The sequence below is a fragment of the Trichoderma ghanense genome (genome assembly GCF_004382785.1).
Source record: "Trichoderma ghanense strain CCMA-1212 chromosome Unknown scaffold_24, whole genome shotgun sequence".
NCBI lineage: Eukaryota > Fungi > Ascomycota > Sordariomycetes > Hypocreales > Hypocreaceae > Trichoderma > Trichoderma ghanense.
This window is the reverse complement of record NW_027395687.1, coordinates 1-17,922: the sequence shown is the minus strand read 5'-3', so window position 1 is coordinate 17,922 and position 17,922 is coordinate 1. Positions and strand designations below refer to the sequence as shown.

General features: G+C 53.4%; 7 protein-coding genes across 7 annotated transcripts; 4 read left to right on the top strand and 3 right to left on the bottom strand.

The window, feature by feature from the left end:
* Nucleotides 1-192: 192 nt before the first annotated feature.
* Nucleotides 193-1,446, bottom strand: CCMA1212_010277 (Kinetochore-associated protein; the record flags this gene model as incomplete). Its single annotated transcript, XM_073707329.1, has 2 exons — nt 193-1,293; nt 1,387-1,446. The coding sequence occupies 2 exons, from the start codon at nt 1,444-1,446 to the stop codon at nt 193-195; spliced, it is 1,161 nt and encodes a 386-aa protein (XP_073554119.1).
* Nucleotides 1,447-1,970: 524 nt separating this feature from the next.
* Nucleotides 1,971-3,249, top strand: CCMA1212_010276 (uncharacterized protein; the record flags this gene model as incomplete). The annotated part of the gene is made up of 2 exons (XM_073707328.1): nt 1,971-2,160; nt 2,272-3,249. Exons 1-2 carry the CDS (start codon nt 2,071-2,073, stop codon nt 3,247-3,249), a joined length of 1,068 nt encoding a protein of 355 aa, XP_073554118.1. The 5' UTR covers nt 1,971-2,070.
* A 460-nt stretch (nt 3,250-3,709) lies between these two features.
* CCMA1212_010275 (Translationally-controlled tumor-like protein) lies at nt 3,710-5,263 on the bottom strand (the record flags this gene model as incomplete). The annotated part of the gene is made up of 6 exons (XM_073707327.1): nt 3,710-3,794; nt 3,866-4,028; nt 4,171-4,308; nt 4,625-4,736; nt 4,881-4,911; nt 5,259-5,263. The coding sequence occupies 6 exons, from the start codon at nt 5,261-5,263 to the stop codon at nt 3,710-3,712; spliced, it is 534 nt and encodes a 177-aa protein (XP_073554121.1).
* Nucleotides 5,264-5,754: 491 nt separating this feature from the next.
* Nucleotides 5,755-7,848, bottom strand: CCMA1212_010274 (uncharacterized protein; the record flags this gene model as incomplete). The annotated part of the gene is made up of 1 exon (XM_073707326.1): nt 5,755-7,848. One exon carries the CDS (start codon nt 7,846-7,848, stop codon nt 5,755-5,757), a length of 2,094 nt encoding a protein of 697 aa, XP_073554120.1.
* A 1,734-nt stretch (nt 7,849-9,582) lies between these two features.
* On the top strand, nt 9,583-10,772 carry CCMA1212_010273 (Sphingolipid C4-hydroxylase sur2; the record flags this gene model as incomplete). Its single annotated transcript, XM_073707325.1, has 2 exons — nt 9,583-10,311; nt 10,378-10,772. The coding sequence occupies exons 1-2, from the start codon at nt 9,612-9,614 to the stop codon at nt 10,770-10,772; spliced, it is 1,095 nt and encodes a 364-aa protein (XP_073554116.1). The 5' UTR covers nt 9,583-9,611.
* A 3,189-nt stretch (nt 10,773-13,961) lies between these two features.
* On the top strand, nt 13,962-14,207 carry CCMA1212_010272 (uncharacterized protein; the record flags this gene model as incomplete). The annotated part of the gene is made up of 1 exon (XM_073707324.1): nt 13,962-14,207. One exon carries the CDS (start codon nt 13,962-13,964, stop codon nt 14,205-14,207), a length of 246 nt encoding a protein of 81 aa, XP_073554115.1.
* Nucleotides 14,208-15,526: 1,319 nt separating this feature from the next.
* CCMA1212_010271 (uncharacterized protein) lies at nt 15,527-17,903 on the top strand (the record flags this gene model as incomplete). The annotated part of the gene is made up of 3 exons (XM_073707323.1): nt 15,527-15,561; nt 16,377-16,584; nt 16,716-17,903. The coding sequence occupies 3 exons, from the start codon at nt 15,527-15,529 to the stop codon at nt 17,901-17,903; spliced, it is 1,431 nt and encodes a 476-aa protein (XP_073554117.1).
* Between the last annotated feature and the right edge of the window lie 19 nt (nt 17,904-17,922).

Below are 17,922 nucleotides of genomic sequence, written 5' to 3'. Positions count from 1 at the left end.
TCGGCTCTGTTAGTTTGTTCCATAGCCTAGGGGGAATGTGGTTCTCAAGAGATCATGTTAGAAAGGCATGTCAATAAGAAGCAATATTCTTGCACATCACATCACCGCTGGGGTCACGACTGTTTTCCTGAGTTTGTTCATGCCTTGTTTCTTCTTCTTCTTCTTTTTGTTTTTTTCGCCAGGGTCTTCCAACTACGTCGTGTCCATGGACTCTCCTCCCGCTTCGGCATCTTTCCCTCCCCCGCCTCCTGCTCCTGCTCCTGCTCCTCCGCCTCCTAAAATGGCCGCTACCTTCTCCAGCCCTTCCACCTCGCCTTTACTCAGTCCCCGGCCCTCGCCCTGCCACTCGCCATCGCGGACCGCGCCCTCCGGCCCGAGTTCCAGCCCCACCACCGTCTCGAGGTATTTCCTCGTCGAGGATTCAATGTACTCTGCGCGTTCTCGTCTCCATCTCGCTGCTGCTGGCGACGACGATGATGGTGATGATGCCTGTGCTGCAGCCGCCGTAGAAGAAGCGTCATCGCCCGGTGCAGTAAGTTCGGGCAACAGCTGCCTCAGCGATCCGGACAGCGCGCGCAACGCCTGCAGCTGCGAAAGCGTAAACTCGGTCGTCGTAGTGATGGGCTGCTCGCCGCCGCTCTCTTCAAGCCCGCCTCTATCGCGCAAGAAGGTGAACGGGCTGAGCGTCGTTGCCGTCAGTGCTTGTGATGCCGCCGCTGCCGCGCCGTTTGAGGCCGAGGAGGGCACCGCTTCGTGCTCTTCCGTCTTGGTGGTTGTGTTGTTGGTGTCGGAGGGGGAGGCGATGCCGAGGAGGGATCGCAGGTTTCGCAGGAGGGCTTCGTTGCGGGCCTTTTCGGCCTCTAGGACGGCGTTTAGTTTCTGGCTCGCCTGTAGCCGTCTGCGGAGGGCGGTGATTGATTCGGGGGACGGCCTATCGACGGGGGCGTCGCCCTCGTCGTCGGGGAACTCGAGGCCGCGGTAGTGCGAGAGGCGCATGTACGGCTGGTCCTGCGGGCGGACGGTGATGATGTTTTGCATGACGTAGAGCTCAAAGATGTCAAAGTTCTTGTCGATGGAGGCGTTGAGCAGCGTTTCGAGCTGGTGGGTGCCGTTTTCGATTTCGAGCTTGGCGGCCTCTTCAGGGGTTTGAGGCTGGGTCTGGTCTGACTGTTGCTGCTTGGGTTTCTTGAAGCCGAGTTTGTGGGGAGGAATGGAGAGGAGGAGGCGTTCGACGGAGTCGAGGGCGCGGTCGGCGAGGACGTTGACGGTGTTGATGATGTCGTCGAGGAGGGACTGGGGAGATTCTTAGCACGGCATGATCAGAGGGCAGGAGAAGGCGAGATAGCGGATGATGCAGAGAGGGAGCGAGAAGGAGAGAAAACTCACGACGGGGGGGTAGCTAAAGTGCTCTGTCAAGAGCTCATAGTCGGAATTGCTGGCTGCCATGGCGAGCTTCCGAGCCTGGGGTTGAGTTGGTGGTGGTGCACAGAAACCTCTTGTGACGAGGCTGGTGGAAGCAGTTTGGCGATGCCTCTTTAGTCGTCAATGGGCGACGAGGCTGCGACGCGACAAGGCGCGTTTCAATGGAGGTTTTGTTTTCTTCGCCCGAGGTTCGTCGCAGTTGATGTGGGCTGTACACTGTGTCCCAATTTGTGTATCAATCAATGTGTCGGCATAACATCGCAGGATACGCAGTCAAATGCTTGTCAGAGAAGCCGCTCAATCAATTGTTCGTATCAGCCGTGATAGAATGCACAAACAAACATCACCATTCTTCAAGATCGCGAGTGGGGCCCCCGTCATCAGATGCCAGTGACATGGAATTGGAGCTCCAACCTCGTCGGTACGTACCTTGACACCTGCCCGTGGTTTCCACTCCACTACTACTTTCCTCAGCTCTTCTTATCAATCCGTCTCATGGCGGTGGCCTCGCCGATCCTGTCCGGATTCATCCCGCAGCTACCGACCGGCACTACATTCTGCATAATATAGTTTCTGCATCCTCCTCTTCCTCGTCTCACTCTCTACTCTTCTACATCTCCTGGCTTCGATAATTCCCCGCCGCCCGTCATGTCCAAGTACGCCGAAATGGCCAAGGGCAAATTGTCCTCGGCCGGCGAAAAGGCCTCGGATTTTAAAGGCAGAGCAAAGGGCAAAGTGGTACGTCTGAGTCGCATCACCTCGCATTGAATTTCTACCTACCTATTCAACACATTGAATCGTTCAAGATGTAGCGACACATCTCGCAGCACCGGCTAACCTTTCAATCAGACAAAACACATCCCAGGACGAGGCAACAAAGAGGAATCTGGTCCTTCACATGTCGCCCCCCCGTTGAGCTCCCTCCGCGATCCGAACTCGTTTGCTCCTCCGCCCAAGCGTACCGGCTCCGGCCTCGCGCCTCCACCGCCTCCCTCCACAGTCAAGCGATCTGTCGTTATGGCACCGTCCAAGTATCAAGATCCCCACGCACCAAAGGTCGAGCCGCCGCCGAGATTTGCCGACGAGACACAGCTGCAGACGTACGAAGGCGAGCAGGAAGCCCAGCCCACATCGTCGTCCAGGCCCTACCGGGTGGACACGACGGGTTTGTCCACCCAGCATCTCCCGCCGCCGCCCATACGGAGAGACAGAGACGCCGCGGGCGGCCGGAGTCCGCCCTCGTACGATTCCGTAGTCGGCGCAAGTCCCGGCGACGCCAAGGCACCGAGCCTTCCCCCGAGACTGCCTCCGCGGTCTGGTTCCGGAACGCCGGATCGAACGGCCAGCCCACTGTCGACACTCGGCGTCAGCTCCAGCAACCTGAACCAGGGGGCTGTTAAGAGGCTCGGCGCTGCCGGCATCTCCGTGCCCGCCTTTGGCATTGGATCGTCGTCCCCCAGCCATGGCGATGCTGCTGATGAGGCCGCTCCGCCGAAGCCGCCCCGGCCAAACGCTACGCCGCCGTCCCAGCTGAACGAGCTACAGAACCGCTTCGCCAGACTGGGAACTTCAGCCGCTCTCCCCAGCGAGCCTACTGCTACCCCTACAACTCCCCCTGCTACCACCTGGGCACAGAAGCAAGCTGCCATCAGGGCAGCAACTCCACCATCGCCATCTGGGTCACCCGGTCTGGTAGGGAAGAAGAAGCCTCCGCCTCCTCCGCCAAAGAAGAAGCCCAGTCTGTCGGCTAGTACTGCTGCTTCTACTGCTCCGGGTGAAGGGCCCGCGCCACCACCCATCCCCATGTCGACTCGTCCGTCATTTTGACAAGGATTTCCTATGCTTCCACGAAAGGGGGAAAACGCGAGATTTTACTTGTCGCATGTGAAGTAGCATCACATTTCATCTTTCATTTTGCGTTCTCACATTCTGTATATCGCACGACAAATTTGTACGACTCTTTGTATGGCGTTGGGAAGAAAGGCAGGGATTGGATAGTCATTATCAACATGCTTTCAACGCAACGGCGTCATGGCGTCGCACTTGAAATAGAATCAAAAACATGGAATCGGCATATCTTGGATCAGAAGTTTTTTTTATTCTTTTCTTCTCCCCTTCGTCGTTAAATCATCTCCCGCTTGTGTCTCCAGCTATCAGGCTTTTAGGTATATATGTCATGCGCCGAGTGAAACGCAAAAGATTGGACTCGTAACTTTGTCTCTTGATTTCTTCTCTCCACCTCTGGCTCGACCCCCCTTTGTTGTTTTATATAAAAGAAGACGGGCACTTAGACCTTCATCTCAGTGAGACCGTGCTTCCAGACAATGACGTAGGGGGTGACACCATCCTCGCGGTAGTTGAGGAGGACGATCCTGGAGCGAGACGAGTCAGCTGATGAATTCAAAATCAAGACATCAAGAGTGGTTTTAATCCGTTCACTTACATTCCGTCGGGGTTCATGGACTCGCCAGTGTAGAACTCAAAGTCCTTGAAGTTGGGCAGCAGCTTCTCCTTGACGTAGGTCTGGGCACCCTTCTCGAAGGCGGTGATGGTCTCGGGGGAGGCACCCTTCTCCTGGAGGGCGGCCTTGACAGCCTTCATGTAGCCTGGATAGACGGAGGAGTGTCAGCAAATGATGCGTCTATGCAACATACAATTGCAATACCGCTTGAGGATTGTCAAGACAGTATGAGTGATGAGGGCATATCGCAGAACGAGATGCACGGAGTAAGATTGGACGAGACTAACCCTTAAGGTAGGCGAGGTAGCCCTTCTTGTCGAAGCTGGTGGACTGGAGACGGAAAGAGTGGACGATGTTGTTGACCTTGACCTCGGCATCCTCAACACCCTCCTCGGCCTCCTCGGCGGAAGCATTGGCGCCGGTGTCTGTGTAGAAGAAGCGCAAGTTAGCATGACGGTGCTTCATAGTCAGGACGAGCTGTAGAGATGGACGACGGTTCCGCTTTCGCTTTTGCCTTCGCTTTCACGCTTTGAAGCAAACCACCCTCTCTTGCTCCCCGGGACCGTCTCTCTGTCCTTTTCTTCCGTATGCGCCTACGCAGGAGACAAAGGAGAGAAGTAGAGTGCCAAGAGAGAGAGAGAGAGAGAGAGACAAGCGCAAAGACAGAAGCGAAGCTCAAGCGAGGAAAGGTTTGTTTGTGGTGGCTGAGATATTGATCATGGGAAGTTTGTCTGTACGCACCGACGTGGACGGCGCCCTCGGTAATCATGGCGCAGTCGGCCTCGTAGACGATGCCGTCGACCTCCTTGAGGTCATACGAGTCCGAGATGATCTCGTCGTCGGTGATGATATCCTATTGACATTTGCGGGGTTAGACAAGGTTCCTTGATTTTTTTTTTTTTTTTACTTTTTTTTTGGCTTCCAATGGCGGGGTAAAAGAGAGTAACAGCAAGCAGCTGTAAGAGAAGAACAGAGAGGAGGAGGCTGCGGAACGAACCTTGTAAATAATCATGGCTGCGGCTGTGAATCTACACGAAGAAGAAACGGGATTCGGTACAAGGAGAGGGAGAATGGAAGGAGAGAGAGAATGGACGGAGGGGAATTTTGTATGGAGGAGAGGAAAAGAGGAAGAAGGCGGTTGGCGATGGGGAAGCGGATTTAAGTGGGCGGCAAGAAGTGTGATTGGCTGGCTGTCGATTTTTTTTTTTTTTCTTTCCTTGCCTTTTCTTCCTTTTTCACCTTGGTCCATGACTTTTTTGTTTCTTTTTCCTTAATTGGATTTTTTTTGGCCCAAGTGGAGAAATCGAGCTTGTTTGTCCAAGCAGAGAAGCTGATTTCCACACGCGTGCCCCGCAAAAGACAGGAAGCATTGAACTTCATGGCTTCGTAGGCAGTCTATGATGTTGCCGGTGTGTTGATCCCAGGGTACTATGTTGGCATCAAGCCTATACATGTCTGCCCATGTATAGAAAGAGAGTAATGAAGAACAGAGGAGTCGAAGAGGGTCCAATCACAGGACGTTGACCTTGATACTGTACCTGCACAATAACCAGGCTCCACTCAAGACAGAACATCTCAGAGCAGTGGGCAAATGCTCCTACGAAACAAATTATCAAATCGCAAAACATTCAATTATCTCTACCTAGAGAGTTCCATCCATCTAGCCATACCTCGGGGCAAATAATGTCGCCAACAGGACAAAGGGGTTATTAAAGACGAAAGGCAGGCAAACTCGAGCGCGCCGTTGCCATCAAGGAGAAAAAAACCACAAATCCCTCGAATATCCCCCTGGCCGAAAATGAAAACCGAAAGAGGCCCGTAAAGTGACCGGGCCATATAAAGTACTCCCACAAACACAATATCAATCTCCATTAAAGGCCGTCTCCAATACACTCCCCCAAGAGTGGTTCACGCATGGCCCGCCATCCCACGCGCTCACCGTCCTTTGGTTTCTTGCTTCTCTTCGCCTCCCGTCTAGCTCTCCTCTCCTCTTCACTGTCAGCGACTTCGGCGTCACTCTCCTCTCTCCTGGCCATTCTCGACTTCCTCTTTCTCTTCTTCCTCTCCTGGGCGCCCTCTTCCCCTCGCTCGCTCGTTCTAGACTTCTTCTTCTTATTTTTCTTCTCTCTCTGCCGTTCATCTGCTGCCTCTCCGTCTGACTCGATAACAATGACGACTCTCTCTGCCACAGACGGCGCAACCTTCTTCTCCCCATCCGAGTCGGCGACGAAAAGGCTTTCTTCCGCAACGGGTGTTTCAATCACAGCACCCACAGCAGTCTGCTGAGTGCCTGACATTTTGGCCTGTAGCGCTCTGATGATTTGATCGTGCTGGTCGATCCGATGACGCATGTCCTCCCTTTGGATCAGGTCTCTCGTATAGAGGTTGGCTTTCAGAAAACGGAGATTGGCCTGGAGCTGCTCTCGAACTTCGGGCTCTGAAATGCTTGCAATCCCGGCTTCCAGGTCATGAAAGACGTCAAGGGTCGATGGTGCGCTTGTCACAGCTCGCGGGACGGGCTCATACTCGGCCTCAGGCTCTGGCTCAGTTTCAGGCTCAGGCTGGGGTTCCGGCTGAGATTCCGGCTCGGGCTCGGGCTCAATCTCGGGCTCAGGCTCAGGATCTCTCTCTACCCACTCGAACACATCAACATCAGCCCTGGCCTCCTCAAGCCAGCTGACAATCGTGTGCTTGTGCGATGCCTCCGCCCAGATACGCAGTGTCTGCTTTGCAAAGTACGGCAGCACCCTGACATTTTTGTCGGTGAGTACTTGCATAATGTCCGTTTGGATCTTGCCGTTCCAGCCCTCACGTTTGAGTCGGTTCACGAGAGGCCGCACGTGCACCATGACTTCGGCACGGGTGACTCGCTTGGTCGTCTCTCTCACCGGGGCTGGTCTCGGTTGCACAGAGACTGGTGTGGGCACAAGAGGAGAGGAGAACATCGGTGTTGACGCAAGAGGAGACGAAAACATCGGTGCTGGCATTGGTGTAGGCGGAGGAGGAGGAGAGCGCACACGCCCTGCCGCGGGCGTCACGGCCGCAGGCGTCGCTGCTAGTCGAAACGGCAGCGGCGTCACAAACAGGCTCGGTGACGAATTTCGCACTCGAGCGGAAGACGGTGAATCCGGTGACAGTATGAAAGCTGATCTTGCTTTGAAAGGACGCCGTGCTGGAGTTGCAATTGGTCGCGGGGTTGCGATCCTCAGTGGAAGTGCAGTAGGTACAACCGCCCGCGATGCATCTTCTTGTCTGGCTTGAGTCCTCTGCTGAAGTAGGTTTTGGACAGGAGACTCCTCTGTGGCTGGAGCGTCTCTGCCACGACGGTAGATGGCAACGTTTGAGTTTCTAGTTGTGCGGTTCGATTGGGCTTCCTGCTGAATCTCGCGGTTTGGCCGTGGCTGTTGATCGACATCCAGGGGGGTGTTCCATGGTTGATCCAAGGTGAGAACGTCCTCATCAGAGTTCTCCCTGAAGAAGTGAATGGCCGTGACGGCCTTTCGATTGCAATCAAACTTCCTCAGAAACTCGGCTTTCTGGTCAGTGGGTGCGACCTTGTCCTGCAGAATGACCTGCCGCATCGCAATGACCACCACCAGCATTGGCGCCGGGGGGCAATGCAGCAAGTTGGTCTCCTCAGTAAGTCTTTGAGCTCTCATCATGAGCCATGCCATTTGGAAATAGCCACTCCAATCAATCCAATTCTTGGCGTGAAGAGCCTCTGTGTACCAGCATAGTTCTATGCAAGCCTTGACACATTCCGGATACAGGTCTGGGTCTGATCCAACAAAGCGAAAGATGCCGCGGATGAGCGAGTCGTAGAAGTCCACCTCGATCTGAGGCGTTATGTCGTTGTTGCGAAGGTCACGGAGACGCTTGCGAAGGATATGGACTATATAATAGGCAACCTTTCTTGACAGAGGCTTGACAACGGGAAGAAGTTGAGGCTCTGGAGTTGCCTCCATTGCAGGCAGAAAGGGCCGTCGAAGTTGCTCTAAAGAAAGGGAGAGTTAGTTGAGTCAAGGAGGTTCGAGGTGCGCACGACCAGACTTACTTTCTCGAGGGAGGAGGAGGAGGAGAAGGTGGAGGGGGAGGAGGAGAGGGAGAGATCTCAGACGACGCGCAAGAGATGAAGAAGAAAGAAAAGTTCGAAGAGAAGAAATTTCAAACGAAAGAATGGAATACTGCTGCCTCCAAGGCGGTGGCAGAGCTGGCAGCAGTTGGAGGCATCTCGCGACTGTCTGCCAGCTGTCGGGGAGATTCTGCCAGCAGCACAAGCCACTCCACGCACATTGTCTTTCTCAGTAACTTGACCATACCCAAGGTACCTAAACAATGAGGACGCGTCAAATGCAATGGGAAGTCTCCCGAAAAACAGCAAATCATGGCAAACGAAGTATTGCAATATGCCTGTGGGATTGCTGAGTGACTCTGATATCGCCGTATGCTACCTTCCGCAATTAGCCATGTATGCTTTGGGGATTGCTGTTCACTCTCATGTTCTATGCCTATATTGAAGCGTTTGCTTTCATACATTCTCTTGTCTCTTGTCTTGCTGTCAAGTAAGTCCGCATTGTTTCTGACGTTGGCAACAGAGTAGATGCAATTTGATATATCAGCAACCCCGTACTTCATAGGCATGTGGGTGCAACAGCATCAGAGGAAGTCGGCCGCAACACGACAGAGCCAAGAATAGTATGGAACCAGCTTAGTACTGTCCCAGCGATTCAAATAGGTTAACGTCGTGAAGAAATACCTTGTCCAAACGTCTTGCTGAACTGACAACATATTCCACGTCTTCAGCACATCCGTGTGATTCTGCACGCAGTAATACCTAGTACACCAACGCCCTCCAACAAACGGCATACAGCAAATGTATATCTACTCCATCCACACTGAGTCCTGAGGATATCAATCACGACAGCCCGGCATCGTCATGGCTTCTCAAGCAATTACAAAACGAGCTTACCGTCCATACACTCCCATCATCAACACACTCTCCTACTATGTACCACCTAACAGATGTAGTCTCTCAACTCGTGTTAAGTGGTCTGATCCAACACGCGACAAAACACGCCCAAACCAATTTTTGGCTCCAGGGGAAATTCTTCGCGCTAGACTCTTCGGGTTTGGCTCCATGGGAATTATCCGAGCCCGAGACTCCGCCAGCGATACGGTTTTGTATGTGGCTCGCACCTATCCTACTAACAATTTGCCACTTGTGACCGGCTCTTTTTTTTTTCCTCCCCCCCACCGCCCTCGAAGCTTATCTCACCTCTAACAGGTCGTGAGCTTCCCAAGGTCAATCCTTTGCTTGTGCCATCGTCATCTTACCCGTACGCTCCTTTTCCCTCCTTTTAGTCTAACTCCATAGTCGCGCCTTTAATAACGGGAGCCGCGTCTTCCGTCTTCTTTTTTTTTTCTTACTCGAAATCGTTTCAATATACTGCCTCCGCCAATCCACGCTTCTCGCATCTATTGATTGTTGTCGTCGTTTGCCCACTCGCGATCAGCCGTCATCCCACTCTGAAGAAGTTCGCCCCCTGTCCGAATTATCCAATTTATGATACGCGCCATCCGAACAACGCCGAGATTGGTTTGCCGTTTGCTCCGACAGCTCCGCCTGCTCTCAACCCGATAATACAATTACTTGCTTCTCCCAGCTGCAACCTTCGCCTTTCCATCTGCATGGTCAACAGGTCAAGAACCGTCGTCATCAGCCGCATCCATGGAGAACCTCTCCGCTGAGGCTTCCACCATGGCGAACCACAGCCTCTACGACTCGTCGCTCCCGCCCTTGCCGACCTACTCGCTCGAGCCGAAGCCCGACCTGCTACCCTTCATCTCCGACCTCTGGCTGTCGCTGGTCCTGCCCGTCGTCGTCTACTGGATCGCCTCGCTCTTCTTCCACGCCATCGACACGCTGGACCTCTTTCCCCAGTACCGCCTCCACACCCCGGAAGAAATAACCAAGCGAAACCATGCCACTCGATATGAGGTCGCGCGCGATGTCATCATCCAGCAAATCATCCAGGTCATTACGGGATATGCACTTGCCATCACCGAACCCCAGGAGATGGTTGGAAAGACGGACTACGACATTGCCGTCTGGGCCACCCGCATCCGCCTTGCCCAGCGCGCCCTGCCCGGCCTGCTCGGCCTTGTCGGGCTCAACGCCACCGCCATCTCCAAGAGCATGTCGTCGTCCCATCCGCTGCTCGCCGGTGTCTTGGCTGGCGGCTACTATCCCGTCACGTCCGCCGACTCGGCCAGCGCCGCCCCGACATTCACTGCGTGGGAGATGGCTCTCGCAAAGGCCATCTACTACGTCTTCATCCCAGCCTTGCAATACTTTGTTGCTGTCTTCATCCTCGATACCTGGCAGTACTTTCTTCACCGACTGATGCACGTCAACCGCTGGCTCTACAGTAAGTAGCAGTGGAATGGAAATACCGTTTGCGCAAAGCACGTCTCTAACCATGTCCTTCTTGCAGCAACTTTCCATTCCCGACACCATCGTCTCTACGTTCCCTACGCCTACGGTGCCCTTTACAACCACCCGCTGGAGGGCTTCCTCCTCGACACCCTTGGCGCTGGCATCGGATTCAAGGTCACCGGCATGACTCTGCTGCAGGGCACGTGCTTCTTTGCCTTCTCGACCATCAAGACCATTGACGACCACTGCGGATATGCCTTCCCCTGGGATCCTCTCCAGCTCATCACGAGCAACAATGCCGCATACCACGACATCCACCACCAGAACTGGGGAATCAAGGCCAACTTCTCACAGCCCTTCTTCACTTTCTGGGATCAACTATTGGGAACAAAGTACAACGGAAACCGCTCCAACCATCCGGGCCACAAGAAGCAAGCCGAAAAGGCTCAGTGAACGGACTCGAGTATTGACTCTTGGTTGTTCTTGGTCAAGGTGTGCGCGAATACTCTACGCAGACGCACGCTCTCCCTCTCTCTCTACCCTTCTTCTCCCTCACACACACTGTTCTCTCACTCTCACACAAACACACAAAAACACACTTCATCGGAGAGGGGTAATAATCATACTGTCCATCGCAAATTTGATGGATAAACACACGACGAAACGCATATTGGATGACAGCAGCAAAACCGGCAATGCCAAATTGATACTCTAATCTCCTAATTCGCCTACATCTCACCTAATGGGCTTGCCGAGGGTAAAAGAAGGAAAAGGCTTTTCAAATCTGTACATAATGATAATATTCTTCTTGGGGGGTTGTTCTTTTGATACCGTTGAATGATTCAGGAATGGGATGGACCGATGCTTGGAGAGGAAGAGGAGGCTAATGCTGCCATTCACTGGGAATACATTATTTTTCAGGGCCCAAATCTGTGTTTTTCCCTGCATGTATGCCCCAACTTACGAATTATCTTGTGGATGCGATGGTGTGGGTGTTAGGATATGGCTCTTCTTTGTGATTAGTGTTGCAGGAATTCATATGACTCTCCCAGGCGATGCCGAGGAAAACGCAGCACGATGGATTTTGTTTTGGCAGGTATTGATGATCTGTCAGAATTCCACATAATATTGCTCATAGAGAACATGGCTACTAAGCATGACGTCTTATCGCGATCTGGTGGTACCCTAGATCCAGGTTAAAATGCAACAACTCCTTTGCCGTTCAACTCTATGGCCATTCATGAATACTTCATACAACCGAATCATATTTGTCATAGCACTTGCTTTCATCAGTAGGACGATTCATGCAGACGTAGGTAGTCGCATATCAAGGGAATCTCCAGTTGCAAGAATTACGCTCCCGGATCCCGCTTGAGCTGTTCCCAACTTCTCGAAATGACTCATCTGAAGAAACTCTTCGGCTCAATCCGCCTCCGTCCATCTTGTTCCGGATGCAGATCGTCTCCAGAGTGTCAGCCTCGATCTTGCGGGTGGGCCGCACAGGCTCCCCCCCCCCCCCCCCCCCGGCTGCAATTCTCAAGGAGCTTGGACGGCGGAGGGGGTGCAAAATCATTTAACGGGCGAGTTTGTGCTGGCGCAGAGGCTGGTAAAGACTGCGTCCACCTTGTTGGCGCCGTTGGATCTTCCAACTGGGTAAGCAACCGGGAATTCATCTCACTTCGTGGTAGTACAATGCTATTTGAAATCTCCCACCGGTTCTGTCTCCCGCTGTTTTCTGAAACAGGGACTCGAATAAGCTCCTCCGGCGTTACAGAGCTCGGGATAAAGACTTGCCGCGTTGGCCGCTTGAGTCAGCTTTCTTAACTACAGAAACTGGATATGCTTCACCATCAACACGAAAGGCATGATAATGTCGTTTAGATCGGTACGACTACAGCTGGGACCCGCGTTCTTCTCATTAGGAGACTTTCATCAATGCTCCCTTCTTCCCCTCTTTCAATTTGGCAACGGACCAGACAATCATGCATAAAGGCTTGCGACTACAGTACGTTGGTGCTAAGGTGTTGGCCCGTCTCATTTGTGTTGGTACAACGGCCCGAGATTGGATCCTGGACACACCGAACGTAGTTGATCAGACGGTGGCCCCCCGCCTTTACCTCTCTTCTTATTTTCTGACTGCCGGCAGGCTAGCATGAAGATCTGGAGTTACTGATGCGAGTAGCCGTTGGAATAAGCGGTAGTATTATGAACAGACGTAGAGAACAGTGTCATGTGTGCGCCATCGTAGGTGGAAACGGTTGCACCACGTACGACTCAGTACGACCACCACAGGACAGTCCTCATCCGCGCAGGTGAAGGGAATATAAGAAGCACGAAGCTACGTCACACCGGGTTCGCGTTGCGTTTCGTCCCGCAGTCGGGACTGCCGCGGTGAGATACGTGGATAGGCTGGTCTCCAGTAGTTTCTCTTCCACTCCGTCTGACGATGCCCTAGCCTAAGCATATCGGCATGTTAGCGTAGTATTACTGCTCTTGTGGTTCCGCTGCTCACCAGATTCTATGTCCACGATGGAAAAACAATTGCTTGTAGAAGAGGTATGCGAGAAAGATAGACTTTCAGCCCAGTCAGCCAGGAGTTGAGAAAATGGGGTACGACGTGGTAACACCAGATGTGAGTGGGCATATTGTACTTTGTAGTCAAAATGTCTACGTGGACAGGGCATAACCTGAAGGGAGCTCAATGCCCGATCCTCGATGTCTGTGTACCAAAATTCGAGCTAGAAACAGGGGCCTCGGACCCAACGGAGAGGCGCGTCCTGGTTGTACAGACTTGGTACGAGCAGAGGTACCTACCCGGGCCGGGCGTCTTGTGCATAAAGAGGCTGAGACAAGACAGGACAAGGACAAGGCGAGATAGGCCAAGACATCTCACTCTGCGCACCGCGACACGGCGGGCGTGGATTCACTCCCCCATGGGCATTGTATGCTGGCATCTGTGCTGAGGACGCACTGTAGGGCCGCTTGAATAGATGACGCTCCGTTGGATGTACCGACTTCGATCCCTCGTATGCCCACAATCACAGCGGAATAGTAACTGAGATCCCCATGAGTCAAGGGAGGAGAGAGCTGAAGCCCGGCATCTGGCTTGTCGTAGTACTTGGTAGATTGCTGTCTGGACATTCGATGCAATCTACCGGTGCAGCGGGTGGTCACCTGGGCATCCATCGGGGAAGGCACGTAATCGATAGGTAAATTCTGACCAAAGCAGCAGGCGGTCGGAAACCACGCGACAGACACGAGAGAAGGTTACTTCCCTTCGGTCGATCTACCCAGCTCTTTTTCTTGCGTGCTGTTGCGCCTGATCTTGTCCAATGGATGCAGCCGAGGACATGTACATACGAGGTTTCTGCATCACAGCGACCTTCAAGGCCACCGTTGCTCAGCATGAAATCCTTGCAACGCCGTGCCCGGCTGGGCGCTTGGCGTTCTGTCCATTGTCGACACAGCTGACGCTCCCTTGCAGCCACAAATCAGACCTCAGCTGGACGCTTCCCTTTCCCTCCGTGAGGGCGGAGTCAATGGCGGAAAGAGGGATGCACGCTTCTCCAGTCATGTCCGGCTTGTACTGCAGGCTTGTGCTTGTGCTAACGGGGATCGTGGCTCATAGCATCGACTTGCATCATGGAGGGGGCAACCGATGCCACGAGAGGCATCGCGCCCATGATTGGCGCCGCCGATTCTCCAGTGCGGCCCCGTTCAATCTCTCTGGTCCCTCTTCCAACGCCGATGCCGTCCAATCATCCAATCAGCCTCTCTCCGTGCCTGCGTGGCCAAATCGTGCCCCCTGCTCGGACCCTGGCCCCAAAAGCGTCTTTCTTGGGATTCGGACCAGGCGGCTGCTGCCCATCCCCGGCTCAGCTGAGCTGAATGAACTCAAACCTGAATTGAGTCTGGCATCGCCACGGCATCCGGCCAGAGAAATTCTCGGGGGCTGACGTTTCCCGGCTTCGGCCCAGGTGCTTGAGGGCAGAGGCCGCTGGTGGTATTTTGTACTTTCTACTCCGTACATCCTTTACGTTTGTTTGTCTGATGGGCACAGCGCCGGCTGTTCCGACAAAGGCTCTGTTACAACCTCAGAGGAGCCCACCTGTTGACCAGGTCCGTTACTCAGGTGCGGAACTCTAGACAACATCCCGGAGTCTGCATCACGCCAAAACCAAACTATCGCCGGTTTCTACAACACTATCACTCACACCATCTCCAAGTGCCAGCTCGCTAGTCAGCTAAGTCAGCCTGCCTCTGCGGATTGCGCCTCGATGTATTATGGCGACGGACCCTAGCAGCCTCTGTCGTCACGCTGCTTGCCCGAGAACCATTACCGAGCTCTGAGCTGCAAAAACCTGCCCCTCGTCACCATCGTCCACAGTTCAACTTGGAAGCATCACACCCTTTTGCTAGATTCCCATACCTCCGTGTATGGCAGCATCGCTCCTGTTAACCAAGCCCTTGGTCTTGTCTACCTCTCCTCCGAAGCGGCAGCCCGATACCATCTCATCCGCGCCACCTTGGTTCATCTATTGCCATGTTCAGCTCGTCCAATTGACAGCGCAGGATCCCTGTTGATCGCGGCTTTTCTTCGTTCATCTGAAAATCTCTTGCCTCATAATACTTGTACAACCCCCGTCGCCCTCCGGAATCGCGTTAAACGACGTTCTCTTCCATCGTCCTAAGCGCCCGTCTCTCCCTTCTTGGTCTCGGCCCCCCCCCCCCTACTCCTCCCTTCCATTCAACGCTGCAATACCACCCAGACATCAACCAACCATCCAGGAACCGGTTTCCACTACCACATCTACTACAACCTTGCCGGTGCCTGGTTAGATGCGGCGCTTGCAGCATATGGAGTTTAACCACACCTAGGTATTGGCCAATCACCTCACGAACGCTCTTTGTTTCGGCGCTTCTCCAAACATGCCAGCCAGTCTGCCGTGTTTCACGTTCTGAAGTTCTCCCTCGACTCTGATCCGATCTTACCTCGAATGAGTACTGCATCGAAATATACTCGCACGTTCGGATCTTGACTCGCTCTGCCAGCCAACATTAGCGCGAGACATTGCAAGATAGCCGCCGGATACGAGACCGAGCGTGTCCGTCCTAAGCTGCTTACTATCGGTACTCATCAGACTCTTATACCCAAAAGACACCCAAACGATATATTCGAGTTGTCATCTCTCGTGCCTTGAAGCACAATGGACCCGACAACAACTCTAGTTACGTTCATGTTGTGAGTGTGTTGCGGACTCCTCTCTTTCTGATTTCTCTCCCCTTTGCCGCTCGGCCTTTGTCTTGCTCTCTCTCTTTCTTTTCTTTCCTTTTTTTTTCCCCTCTATACACCTCCGCGGCTTTTGAAACCTTTTTACTCTTGTGTTTGAGCAATCCCTTCTCCTCTGCCGGTCACGCGTGTTTCCCAACACTCATTGTCTCTCGCTTCCTGGCCCAGTTCGGGTTGAGCCCGCATTGGCGACCATTGGTTCAGTCTGCCTTTGACTCATTTTTGTTCCGTGTCTCACTGAATCCCGCACCTCGAATGCTTGACCGTTCACTCCGCCAGGTCTAGGCCCTGCTTTCTTGGCAGCGCCGTGCGGAGTGCTCCCTTCGTTGGCCTCTTTTGCCGGGTGAAGTGCTGATCAGCGTGGCCGTCAGCCCGCTCTGATTGCCCACCCCCTTGCATTGCTGTGCTAGCTCATTGGTATGAGTCTATTGAACTTCGTTTGCCGCGCAATTTCAGGCCGTTCTGCCCTTCACATTCGTCTCACGGAGTCATGGGCTCATGGATCACGCCGTGGCCGTTCCAACACTACACTTCATATCTGCACCCTGCTCTTGTCACCAGTCCTATGATGCTTGGTGGGATTCAGCGGGCTACACAAGGTAGACGCGAATCTCATCGACAAGAATCACCACTCCTGGCTTACCCTCTTCCATTCACGCACGCACTTGTGCATCTGCATCTGCTTATACCCTCAGTCCGATATCACAAACCTTTCAGTCAGCCCATCACTAGCCCGCTGAAACGGACCTAAGCTGACCCCCTCACAGTCAGACGGAGCCCTCTGTCCGATCCGTGCGCCTCATTGGCTCTTGGGACAACTTCACCATGTGCTATAGCATGGAGCGGGACAGTAGACGTGGCCATGGCCAATGGAAAGGATGCTTCACATTCCAGAATGTCTTGTACGATCAGGGGAGCCCACACCATCAAAAGAGAAGTGGTGGTCTAAAGATGGGCCACACCTACTTTTACTATGTAAGTCGCATCTTTCCCTTCTTTCGATCATCACTATGCGGTTTCTTTCTCAAGGTCTCCAGCAGTTGGGGCAGCTCATGACTTGCTATCATATATCCTTTGATTATCGACTCTAACTTGCGCCGTTATAGTACGAGGTGGATGGGTCAACCGAGACATTTGACCCCACGATGCCTTACACAACTGCTTGCCCGTACATGCCTGGTCAGACAGTCAATACTCTTCAAGTTCCCATCGAACGAACAGCACGCGTCCGAAGTGCATCTATGAACTCTGTCCACCTGGAGAATTTCAGGACGATGGACCCAGCGACCAAGTTCATGAAGCCACTGCCACCAACGCCCCTCTCGCCAGGCACAAACAAACAGCGTTCCCAGTCCGCCCCACAACCTTCGTCATCGTCATGTCGCTCAACGTCTCCACGCTCATGGAGAAGATTCTTTTCACGCAAAACGGAGACCTCTAACAGTCAACATGCTGTTCCTGCTGGCTCGCAAGAAACCACCTTCACCGCCTACGATAACGTTATCACAGTCTCCCCGCCACATGCCCGCTCTGGTCGTCATGTATCATCACTCAGCGATGGTGCTAGGCCAAGAGACATCTCCCCAAGCTCACTATCTCGAATGTTGCGGGAAGAGCGCCGCGTTCCACGGTTTCCAAGTCACGCTGCTCAATTATCACCGCTGAAGATACCGGAGGATGTTATCGAGAATGATGAGGAGGATGAGGATTTCGCAGCCTCTGCGATCTCGGAAAGCCTACCGTTCACCACTGTCCTCTCACCGCCACCCTTTCAACGCTCTTCATCATCCGACACTATAAAGCGCAATACCGAAGCCGGCTCCTCCTCAACGCCAGTGGCCAAACCTAGCCTCTCAATATCGACTCCTTTCCTTAATCAGAACCAGCCTATCTCCGCCGTCATCAACGAAACAAGGTCCGGATATGAATGGCCTGTCACGAGAACAGACCGAATCACCAGAAGCCCTCTTCAAGAAGATGTCCCCATGAGCTTCTATGATGATGATGAAGATGACGACGACGTCCTTTCCAGCAACGAGGATGAGGGACCCTTCTTTCCCGCTCCTATATCGCCGTCGCTACTCTCTTCATTCGAAGGATACAGCTTGCCGCCCCACGTCGAGGGAAACAAGGACGCGTTTCTTCGGCAAACTTTGGCATACCGTGGCTCACCAAAACTTATCCCCGACAGGTCTAATCTGCTTAATACCCCTGTTGAGGCTGGCCTTGACGACTTTGTTAGTGAGCTTAGGTGGATAGCTGGTGCTATAAGTACACGAGAATGGCATAGATGAAAATAGTATTAAAAAAGTA